This window comes from Monodelphis domestica, chromosome 8 (assembly GCF_027887165.1).
Source record: "Monodelphis domestica isolate mMonDom1 chromosome 8, mMonDom1.pri, whole genome shotgun sequence".
Taxonomy (NCBI): domain Eukaryota; kingdom Metazoa; phylum Chordata; class Mammalia; order Didelphimorphia; family Didelphidae; genus Monodelphis; species Monodelphis domestica.
The window spans coordinates 34,599,283-34,610,545 of record NC_077234.1 but is presented as its reverse complement, the minus strand read 5'-3'; the positions used below and the strand labels follow the sequence as shown (position 1 = coordinate 34,610,545).

Sequence of the window (11,263 nt, the reverse complement as noted above, 5' to 3'; positions counted from 1 at the left end):
ATAGACCAGAGTGTAAAGCAACATCCAGGCAGTGGAGAGCAGAGAGGGAGGAGCGTGGAGGAGGAGGGTGCAGTGTGAAAGGGTGACTTCAGCTACCCAGGACAAGGCACTGGAGCTCGCTCTTCTCTCTTCTTCTCTCCCCTCGCCTTCCTCCTCTCTCTTATTCTTATTTCCCCTTTCTTCAGTGTGCTCTCTCTCTCTCTCTCTCTCTCTCTCTCTCTCTCTCTCTCTCTCTCTCTCTCTCTCTCTCTCTCTCTCTCTCTCTCTCTCTCTCTCTCTCTCTCTCTCTTCTCTCTCTCTCTCTCTCTGTCCCCTCCTATTCCCCTTTCCCTCTTTTCCCCTTCTCCCCCCTCCTGCCTCCTCATAGCTTCCCAGCAGCTTTTTGAAGTCAGCCCTCCGCCTCTGCGCTGCGATTCCCTCCTAGTCCTGGTGGGGCGCGGGAAGGAGCGGGAACGCCCGAGGCAGGAAGGACGCCCAGCCAGCCAGCCAGTCAGCAGCATCTCACCTGGCACGGAGCATCTTCAGCCCAGCCGCGCTCAGTGTCCCAGCGAAGACTCTCGGCGAGCCCTCCAGAAGCAGGATGTGGAACGAGACCCCGAGCCTGGAGAGCGAGTCCAACTTCAGCCTGGACTACATGGACGAGTCTTTCAACAGCTCCTGGGTGAACCAGCTTCCCCCCTTCCCCGGATCTCTGCTCACCGGGGTGACGGTCACCTGCATCGCTCTCTTTTTCATTGGCATCTCGGGCAACCTCATGACCATGCTGGTGGTGTCTCGATTCCGGGACATGCGGACCACCACCAACCTCTACCTGTCCAGCATGGCGCTGTCCGACCTGCTGATCTTCCTCTGCATGCCCCTGGACCTCTTTCGCCTCTGGCAGTACCGGCCCTGGAACTTCGGGGACTTTCTCTGCAAACTCTTCCAGTTCATCAGCGAGAGCTGTACCTACTCCACCATCCTCAACATCACTGCACTCAGCATCGAGAGGTACTTCGCCATCTGCTTTCCCCTCAGGGCTAAGGTTGTCATCACCAAGGGCAAGGTGAAGCTGGTCATCCTGGTCATCTGGGCCGTGTCCTTCTTCAGCGCTGGCCCCATCTTCGTCCTAGTGGGAGTGGAGCACGAAAATGGCACCAACCCCATGGACACCAACGAATGCAGGCCCACCGAGTTTGCCATCCAGTCGGGACTGCTTACCATCATGGTCTGGATCTCCAGCATATTCTTCTTTCTGCCTGTGTTTTGTCTGACTGTGCTTTACAGCCTCATTGGGAGAAAACTGTGGAGAAGGAAGAGAGAGGACATGGGACTGAGTGCTTCTCTCCGGGATAACAACCACAAACAAACTGTAAAAATGTTAGGTATGAGATTCTGACTTTTCTCCTTCTCCATCTTTCTCTTTCTCTCTGTCTCTGTCTCTCACTATGTCTGTCTCCTTCTCCCTCTGTCTCTCTCCTCTCCCTTTCTCTATTCCTTTTTTCTACCTCTCCACTCTCTTACCTTATCTTTCCTTCTCTTCTTTTCTCTCCTCTTTGTCTTTTCCTTTCCTTTCCTTTTATTCTCTTTACCTACTTTTCTCCCTCTTTCTCCCCCTCTTTCTCTCCTCTTATCCTCTCCACTCCTCTCCCCGTCTCTCTTTTTCCCTCTTTATCTCTCCTCTCTCTTTCATCTTTTGCTGTCTCTTTTCCTTCTCTATCTCTGTCTCTCTTCCTTTCTTCTCTCTGCTCTCCTTCCCTGTCTCCAAAAAGTATTTAGAAACATCATGTCTCTCCAAGAACCCCAAACATCAAATGTTATGTCTCTGCATTTCCTCAGGAGAGAAACCCTAGAAATTAAGTTTGCTTTGAAACCAACATATGTCAGAGAGCAGAACATTATTGTGTTTATGTTTAGGGGGAGATGAAACAGCTTCCCTTCCTTTCCCATTCTCTGATTTGCAGGTAACTGATTAAATTTTAGAAAATAGAATATCCTTAAAAATATTGTAGCAAAGAACTGAGTGCTTCTCTGGCCCACATACAATATTAGCATGCACAATGCAAGTAAACAGTTGTGGGGGGGAGGAATCAATTTTTGCTTCTATGTCATCTTCCTCCCTCTTGCATTATTTGAATAAGTGCAACAATTTTTGTTTTACTTGACTGCTGGAACACAACCTAAATGCCAGCTGTAGACTTTCTCTTACTTTAAAAAGTTCTCCATCTGTCCAGTTCAATTCTTTTGAATCTGAACTGTTACTGGGAAGAAAGTGCCCCAGTTTGATCAAGGAAATTTACACAAAAGAACCAGTATCCCTAATTATTCCTTCCCAAATTGTTCTTCAGTAAATCATCATAGGTTCAATGGGAAGTGAGAATTAGTACACTTTAGTTTAAAGGTGAGGGTTAATTTCAGTTAATTTTATAAGCAAACAAAATTAAAGAGAATTTATTCTCTACAGATAACCTCACAACCATGTTTGATAGTAAATTAGAACTCAGAACTATGAAAAAAGTCAGGGCTCAATAAATTTGGATCTACTAAAAATACCTTCAAATCCACATTTTATCTGTAGTTTAACTGCTAGAGGTTGTGCTCTCAATTCTATCAAAAATAGAATCTGCCCATTTAAACTTAGTGGTAATTTTTTTAAACCCTTACCTTCTGTGTTAGAAGTGATATCAGCCCCAAGGCAGAAGAATGGTAAGTACTAGGTAACTGGAGTTATGTGACTTGTCCAGGGTCACACAAATAGAAAGTGTCTGGGGCTGGATTTGAACCCAGGATCTCTCTTCCCCAGGCCTGGCTCTCTACCTACCTGAGCCATCTAGCTGTCCCTTTAGAGGTAAACTTTAACATACTAGAAAATATTTATATTCATGTTTTTACATATTTAATAACATTTGTAGCAGAACAAATAATGGTTTTGTATCTAAAATTTATAGAAACTCTGAATAGGAGAATATGTGGCAGTAACTGGCTTTAGAATCAAGAATACTGGGGGTTCAAATCTCACTTCTTACATATATTAGACTATGTGACCCCAGGCAATTTATTCAACCTATTGGGCGCTCTGGTCAACTCTCTAATATTATAAATTGCAGAGAAAATAGTAGGGGAATTCACTATATGAAGGACATATCAGGTCCAATCAGCACACCCATGATCTTCTGTCCTTTTCTAATTTTAAGAATTTCTGGATTTCTGGAAATCAAAGGGATTAAAGCCTTCCACAAGAATGCCCGAGATGTTCATCATCCAGATCTCAAAGGTTCTCAAAAGGTGGTCCATAGAGCACTGATTGTCTTCATTGTGTTCATAATATAGCAAGGTCCTTTGTTGTTTCTGGAATTAGTCAATTGATTTCAGTGGGAATCTGAGCACAACTGGAGATCAGAAGACCTAGGTCTGAATCTCCTTCATTTTAGTCATCTCTGGGACCATCTAGAAAATGAAATTCTTCTAATCCGAATGGTCTGTGGTCTAGTTCTGCATTTAATTTTTTAAACCATCATCTCATTAGTGTCTCAACCAAAATATACCCCTTTTCTCAGTGTTCTGGGAAGCTCCCCCCCCCTCTTTGGCCAATAAAAATAGAGGGTCAAGTAGCCCAGCAAACAAAGATTTAAAAGCAACCTTTCAACACAGAATTTTTCCATGTTGCTTTCGTTGGGTTTAGAAAAATCATTTTACTTTGTTTAGAAGTTGACATTACTTCTATAATGTATTAATTACATGTAATGTATTGATGTAATGAATTAAAAAAGAAGCTAATGACATTTTTCTTCAGGAATTTTTAGTGTTAAAAAGTAGTTTTTCAACTTAAAGATTGTCCCCCTCTTTATAACATTAACCCTGATATTATAATTACCAATTAACTAACAAGTACTTATCGATAGATTTCTATTTGCTGGGTATTGTGCTAGGTGTTGGAGATACATGTACAAAGAATAAAATTATCCCTACCTGCAAGGTGCCTTCATTCTGATGGAGGAGACAACAAGTAGATAGATAAACATTTGGAGAAAAAGTGCAAATAAACAAACAAAAGAACAAAAAGAACTTGAAATCAAGATAATTTGGAAAGGAGGATGCTAGTACTTGGGGCATCAGTAAGTTTCATACAGAAGAATCTTTTTTTTTTTTTTAAACCCTTACCTTCCATCTTGGAGTCAAGACTGAGTATTGGCTCCAAGGCAGAAGAGTGGTAAGGGCTAGGCAATGGGGGTCAAGTGACTTGCCCAGGGTCACACAGCTGGGAAGTGGCTGAGGCCAGATTTGAACCTAGGACCTCTCGTCTCTAGGCCTGGCTCTCAATCCACTGAGCTACCCAGGTGCCCCACCATACAGAAGAATCTTGAAGGAAGTTGACACAGTGTCATCCATATCTACACTTACCAAAAATGGAATTTTCAAAATGGATTTCCTAGTCATCTCCCCAAATATCCAGTTACCTTAACCATAAAATAAGATTAAAACCTAATATTGACACTATGGTGGGAAGACTATTGGATTTGGAATGAGAGGGCATAGACTTGAATTCTGATTCATTTACCACTTGTGTGACTTTGCGCTAGTAATTTATCATTTCTGGGCCTCAGTTTCTTCACATGTAAATGAGGAGACTAGACCAGATGACCTTTAACATCCTTCCAGTTCTCAATCCAGATAATATTTGCAAAATATCTCATAAACACTATCTCATTTGAGTGTCACAAAACCCCAATGAGGTATGTACTTCATGCATCAATTCCCATCATTTTCCCAATAAGAAAATAAACTTAAATGACTTATCCATGGTCATGCAACTCATAATTTCAGAGGGTTTCAATTATACCTGTGTGAGCTTAGCTACATCACTTGAGGCTCTCTGGGTCTTGATTTCTTCAGTTGTAAAGTGAGGGGGTAGGACTAGATGACCTTTCTAGCCTCAAATATATGATTCCATGAAATATCATTTGAGAGTAGGTCTTTCCGACTCTTGGTTCATCACACCATTGGCTATACCTGGCTGCCTCTCCAGGAGATAATTGTTACTCAGAACCTATTGGTTGCCTTGGTCCAAATAGCTGGATTAGTCGTGTATTTAGAAATAGCTCTCATTAAACCCTAGGAAAAGAAAACAGGGGAAAACATTTGGCCCTTTGTCTGAGATGAATCACACCCTCCTGCCACAAGGCTTTCAAAGGAAATGGAATCTTTCTTTCTTTTTTTTTAGCAGAACATGATTCAAGCTTGCTCTCACCCAAAGTTTCTCTGCTCTTCCTTTTAGCCATGGTGGTGTTTGCTTTCATCCTCTGTTGGCTGCCATTTCATGTGGGACGCTACTTATTCTCCAAATCCTTTGAGCCTGGTTCTTTGGAGATTGCGGTGATCAGCCAGTATTGCAACCTGTTCTCCTTCGTCCTCTTCTACCTCAGCGCAGCCATCAACCCTATACTTTACAATATCATGTCCAAGAAATACCGTGTGGCTGTCCTCAGGCTCTGGGGACTCCGCCAGTTCTCGCAGAGGAAGCTGTCCACTCTGAAAGATGACAGTTCTCGGGCATGGACAGAATTGAGTATCAATACATGATCAAGATAGATTTATGAGCAAAACAGTAACAACTCTAATATGAAAGCCATAATGGTAAGATGTTCAAAGAAAGGTTTGGGAGAAGGTAGGGAGTGACCCTAGAAGAGTTCGTCCTTTTGCCATCTGAGATTCATGGGAATGGGGAAAAGACTAGGAAAAAAGGTGACGTTTTTGTTGCATGAAAAATTTGGCTTGATTGAACCACTCATCAGGGCTCTTGTCTAACATTTCTGCTGTGTGCACTACCTGTGATTTTCTATTCACACATTGGTGTTGAACCAGAGAAAGAAGAATGAAACCTCCGAATGGGTCAGAGCAGAGAAAAGCTCTCATGCTACTTTGTTTTGAGTGGCTAAATGTGAAATTAGATGTGCTTTCTCATGATGATGAAAAATATTCAGGGAAAAGGCATTTTAGTGATAAATATAAATATAGGTGTTCAAAACCAATCATCTCCATGTAGTCCTGAATATATGGAAAACACAAATTTTACCTTGGTTAAAATGCCTTATGATTAACGTTTTATGGAGCCATTTTTCATTACATAGCCAGCATACTGTGATCTGATAGTCTGTGATGAATTCTGTGAATCATCTCCCCACTCTCATTTTTTGGGAAACCTATTCTTACATATGGGAGAAGAGACACTCTGAGCATTTAAGATACTTTATTATTTTTGTGGTATTTAATTATCTTCACTGAAAGTCAATCAATGAAACTGGAAAGCATTTGCAAATGCCTTATTCAGCTTAACAATCAAACAGAGGCTGTGGGTGAGGTTTGTACATGGGGACTCATAAAGCTCCCAAATGAACCCCAAAGTCAGGATGCCTCTGATGAAACTGACCCTGTGGAAATTCACAAATGAATTACACCATCGAGATAGAAATCTCAGAAAATTAGAGAAGATTTTTTTTTTATTTGAATGAATACAAAATCTACTAAATTCTAAAAATTATTGACTTGGGTTTTTCCCAGATAGTCTCTATTGGTCTCAAAATATCTATATCCTTTGTTGCTTTGCTATGTGATCTTGGTCAAGTCACTTGACCTGAGTTTCCTCATCTGTAGCATGATGGAGTTGGACCTTTGAGGTCCTTTTCATCTCTAAGTCTGGGGTCCAATGGTTGTATCCCACTGTTTTTATCTTTCCACAGCCAACAAAATATATAAAACCTGAAACAAATTTAAATGGATTTCTATTACCCTTCTTTATGTTTATATCTGCGTATATTTTCAAATGTTCCAAGTCGTACCTTTCTAACAACATTGAGGGGAGGTAGCTAGGTGGCTCAGTAGATTGAGAGCCTTGCCTAGAGATGGGATGATCCTAGGTTCAAATTGGACCTTGGACACTTCTTTTCTTAGCTGTGTGACCCTGGGCAAGTCACTAGACCCCCATTGCCTAGCTCTTATTGGTCTTCTGCCTTAGAACCAATAAGCAGTATTGATTCTAAGATGGAAGGTAAGGGCTTAAAAAAAAACATGCTTTTTGGAGTCTTTATATTATGTGCTGGTCAGTCAAAAATTATTTTTTCCCTAATCCTGAATGATGTATGAGAGAGAGCATAGATTAGTGAACAGAGAACTGGCCTTGCGGCCAAGAAGATTGTGGTCACATCCCACCTCTGATACACGTACTGAGTCTGTGACCCTCGGTTAGCTACCTAATTTTCGCTGCTTTAGGCTTCTCACCTAGACTCTAAGTGGCAGAGAAGATGCCAATCTACATTAGTAAAAGAGTTTGTTCTAGCTCAGTGAAATCAGTGGTGTGATCACCATCCTTTTCCTAATGCTGTATGATATAAAAACCATCATATACTATTTGTTCCTCAGGCCATCAGATCTGACAGAATTGGCAGATCAATTCCATATTTAGATCCATCTTCCCATTGAAATGACAGATTGTTCTATTTACACTTCTGGATTCACAAGTTGCTTTGGTGTCCTGAAAATATCCCATGAAGGCTACATCTTTGTAGAGAATGTTTTAAAAGTCCAGCATGGAGTTGGGAAGGAACCATCAGTTAGCTGACAACTATTTTAAACTTGTAACTTTTGCAAATTGAAGACTCAGTTAATTCCTGAGAGTCCATTAGTCCTTTTAGAACAGAATTTTGTTACTTGGGATCTGTGAATGTTAAAAAATATATATTACATATATATGTTGATAGCTATATTTCAATATAACTGGTCTACTTTGTAATTCTTATAAATTTAATTATGTGCACTTAAAAATATGAATCTGAGGTCCATTGGCTGATGGTCTAAGTGCCACTGGATGGCCAAAGATGTCCATGTCACAAAACGATTAAGAGCACTTGTTTTAGAAAGGTATAACAAGTCCTCAAGCCAAGTGGAATCTCAAGTGCCATGTAGCATCCTTTGGATTAAAGCTTAGCTTCCTAAAGTCTGAGCTATTGATTCTACAAAGACAAAGATGCCTTTTCAACAATTCATGATTTGGAAAGCAACAAATCTGTCACTTATTGTTTTATTGGATTTAAAAGATTTTCAAAGTAACTGGCCACCTGGCTGAATATTAATATTTTGGGTGTATGTTTTGTCCTATCTTGTCTCAGACTACTTCGTATGTGTGTGTTGTATATACCTGGCCTGTTTTACACACAGGGTACTGAATTATTTGCACAGTGAGATTATGGGATTCAACAGAGATGGTATTTCATTAACTGGAAACAGGGAACTGTTTGAAGTTATTTTGGAGAATTAAAGACTGATTTTGGACTGCTTTCGGATTTATGGTGGGGGTTTTGTTTATCTTTTTAGGCTGTTTTGTAATTTGTCTCTATCAAAATCCATTGTAAAGAGATTTTTGGAAAGAATAAATTTATACTGGAAAAAATGTTTAGAGTTATATAAAGTTGTCGAAGTAAAAAATGGATACTGGATTTCCACACATGGAAAGTCTGTCCCTAAATCCCACTCCTAATACATGACAAATGGCCACATAGCATCATTGCTCTACAATTTTCTTGTTATGAATATCACTCAAAGAAAGCTCAAAATATAGAATAGAGGCATCATTCACACTAGGGTTATGTAGATACACAAATGAATCTGCCTTGTCTACAACTTCTGGCATAAGCATGGTCTTCCAATTGCCAAAAACAGAAAGACTGATTTTCAAGAATATGACTAAAATGAAGGAAGCCATATTTTAAAAATTTGTCCATGTTTCATTTTTTTTTTCTGGTTGACACACATCAATAGAAACTCATAATTTTGGAACTGAAGAGTCTCCAGTCACTTGGCCCATAGTAGGTGCTATATAGATGCTGGTTTTGTCTTTATTAATATGCCCCCAAAAGAATCCTTATCTATTCAAAAAGTGGTTCTCTTGGTTCTACTTGAATATTTCCATTCAGGGAGAATCCATTGTCTTCTGAAGCCATCCATTTCACTTTTAGACAGTTATAATTTGTCCTGATGCCAAACTTCAATTTGTCCCTTTGTAATTTCTCCCCATTGCCCCTGGTTCATTCCAAGTAGATAAAGACTCACCTCTCTTTCTCACTGGAGTCCTCCAAGTATTTGAAGACAACTATCATTTTTTCCCTGGGTTCTACAAGCTGAAACATCCTCAGTTTCTTCAGTGACCTCTCATGTGGTATTCTATGCTCTCAATATCCATCACCATTTTGGTCATCCTACCCTAATGGCTTCCAGTTTATCTCAACGTTACTCCTAAACTACAGTGTCCAGACCTAGACCCAGTATTCCAGTTGTGATCTGGCCAAGACAGGATATAATAAGACTCTTTATTCCATTACAGTAGCTTTTGGATTATTGGCTTGAACCCTGAACTTAGAGTCAAGAGAGATCTGAGCATGCATCCTGTCTCTCATACTTACTTAGTAGCTGTATAATCATGAACAATGCATTTAACCCCTGAGATTCTAACCTCGGTTTCCTTTTCAGTTAAAAATGAGTATTGTGTTCCTTGTAATCTTGACTTCCAAAGAATGGATGTGATGGAAGTAAAGTGTTCTGCAAACCTCAAAGCTGAGCTATTGTTGTTGGTTTTTTAATGTCCCAGAAGTCTCGAGAAATCTAAGAGCCTTTTCTCAGAATAATATGTGAATTGCTTCATTATTGAATGAGGTGTTAACCTTCAGTTAGAGATTAATGAAAATAAATATATTTTTTTCTCATCTAAATTCATATGCCCCCTGAAATCCCAGGGCATGGACTCCTGGGTACAATCTCCCATCCAAGAATAAGAACGAAATGTGAAGTAGTACTATTGAGCTGACAATTCTTCCAGGACTTCTATATCCTCCAGAGAACACCATAAATTGATAAAACAGAATTTCTGAATTAATAGGATTATTAGCAAGCAATGTTAATTTATCGAACTAGGATTGTATGTTTGTTTATTTTTAAATCCTCACCAAAAAGCTATCATAACTGCACTTGTCAGGGACAGATGAATTATGTAGATGCAGCCTGGCTTAGAACAGGGTGACCTATGGAAGTGGACCTTGTCTGTCATTCATATGAAAAAATAGGAAGATTTTCTTGCATCTCAAGTGATCTCAACCAATAAGGGAGCAGTGTCAGAGGATGAGGAGGAGTTTGGAAAGGGTCTGGAAGATTCATTGAGCAACAATTTTTAAATTTGGACCATAAATGCTCTTGGATGGTAGAAGTGAGGGAATTAGGTAGTCAAAGACCTCTGGCTTCATGAACCTCTAAACCGTGGAGATTTTTGTCCTATGAAGCCACAGATTGGTGAAGGGGAAAAGGCTCCTGTAAGAATCCCCTGGGTTCAAATCCTATCTCTGCAACCAACTGGCTGTGTGAACTTGGACAAATAGCCCAACATCTGTGAACCCCAATTTCCTCATCTGTACTGTAAGGTGCTGGGTACTAGATAAGGGTGTTGTGGCTCCTTTGGCCTTCTGGTGAAGCCTATTGGGTTCCTTCTCAGAATCATCTTTTTAAATACATAGAATAAAATGTGTATGATTGTGAAGGAAACCAACTGTAATGAAATGCAGTTATCAGAATTATTGGAAAACAAGTTTACAAACCCCAGGCTAAGAATACTTGAATTAGATGCTCTCCAGGGTCCCTTTTAGCATTCTGTTTCTGCCATGACACCTTCTCCTGGGACATCAGATAGATCATTAAAATAGCCTTTTCCAGGTTATTTTAAGCCTATCCATTCCCTATAACCTAAGAAGGCACCTTTAAAACATAACCACCACCCCTAAACCTAGAAACCTATTTGTCAATAAATCAATTGATCTGATCAATAAAACTTTATTAGACTCTTACTATATGCCAGGCATTCTGCTAGGGATAAAGGACACAAAGACAAAATGAAAGTCTTTGCCATCAGGCCCCCATAGCTTATCAGAGGAGAAAACACATACATTCATCTCTGTCTGTCTGTCTATCTTTCTGCTGTTTTTCTATCTATCCATCCATTCACCCACTCACCCATCCATCTATCTATCTATCTATCTATCTATCTATCTATCTATCTATCTATCTATCTATCTATCTGTCCGTCCCTTCCTCCCTCCCTCCCTCCCTCCATTCGTTCATCTGTCCTTCCCTCCCTCCCTCCCTCCATCCATCTATCTATCTATCTATCTATCTATCTATCTATCTATCTATCTATCTGTCCCTCCCTCCCTCCTTCCGTTCATCCATCCTTCCCTCCCTCTCTCCCTCC

At 40.2% G+C, this 11,263-nt stretch overlaps 1 protein-coding gene across 1 annotated transcript; it reads left to right on the top strand.

The window, feature by feature from the left end:
- Window positions 1-363: 363 nt before the first annotated feature.
- GHSR (growth hormone secretagogue receptor) lies at window positions 364-8,422 on the top strand. The gene is made up of 2 exons (XM_001363145.4): window positions 364-1,364; window positions 5,255-8,422. Exons 1-2 carry the CDS (start codon window positions 581-583, stop codon window positions 5,557-5,559), a joined length of 1,089 nt encoding a protein of 362 aa, XP_001363182.2. The 5' UTR covers window positions 364-580; the 3' UTR covers window positions 5,560-8,422.
- The last annotated feature ends 2,841 nt before the right edge of the window (window positions 8,423-11,263 follow it).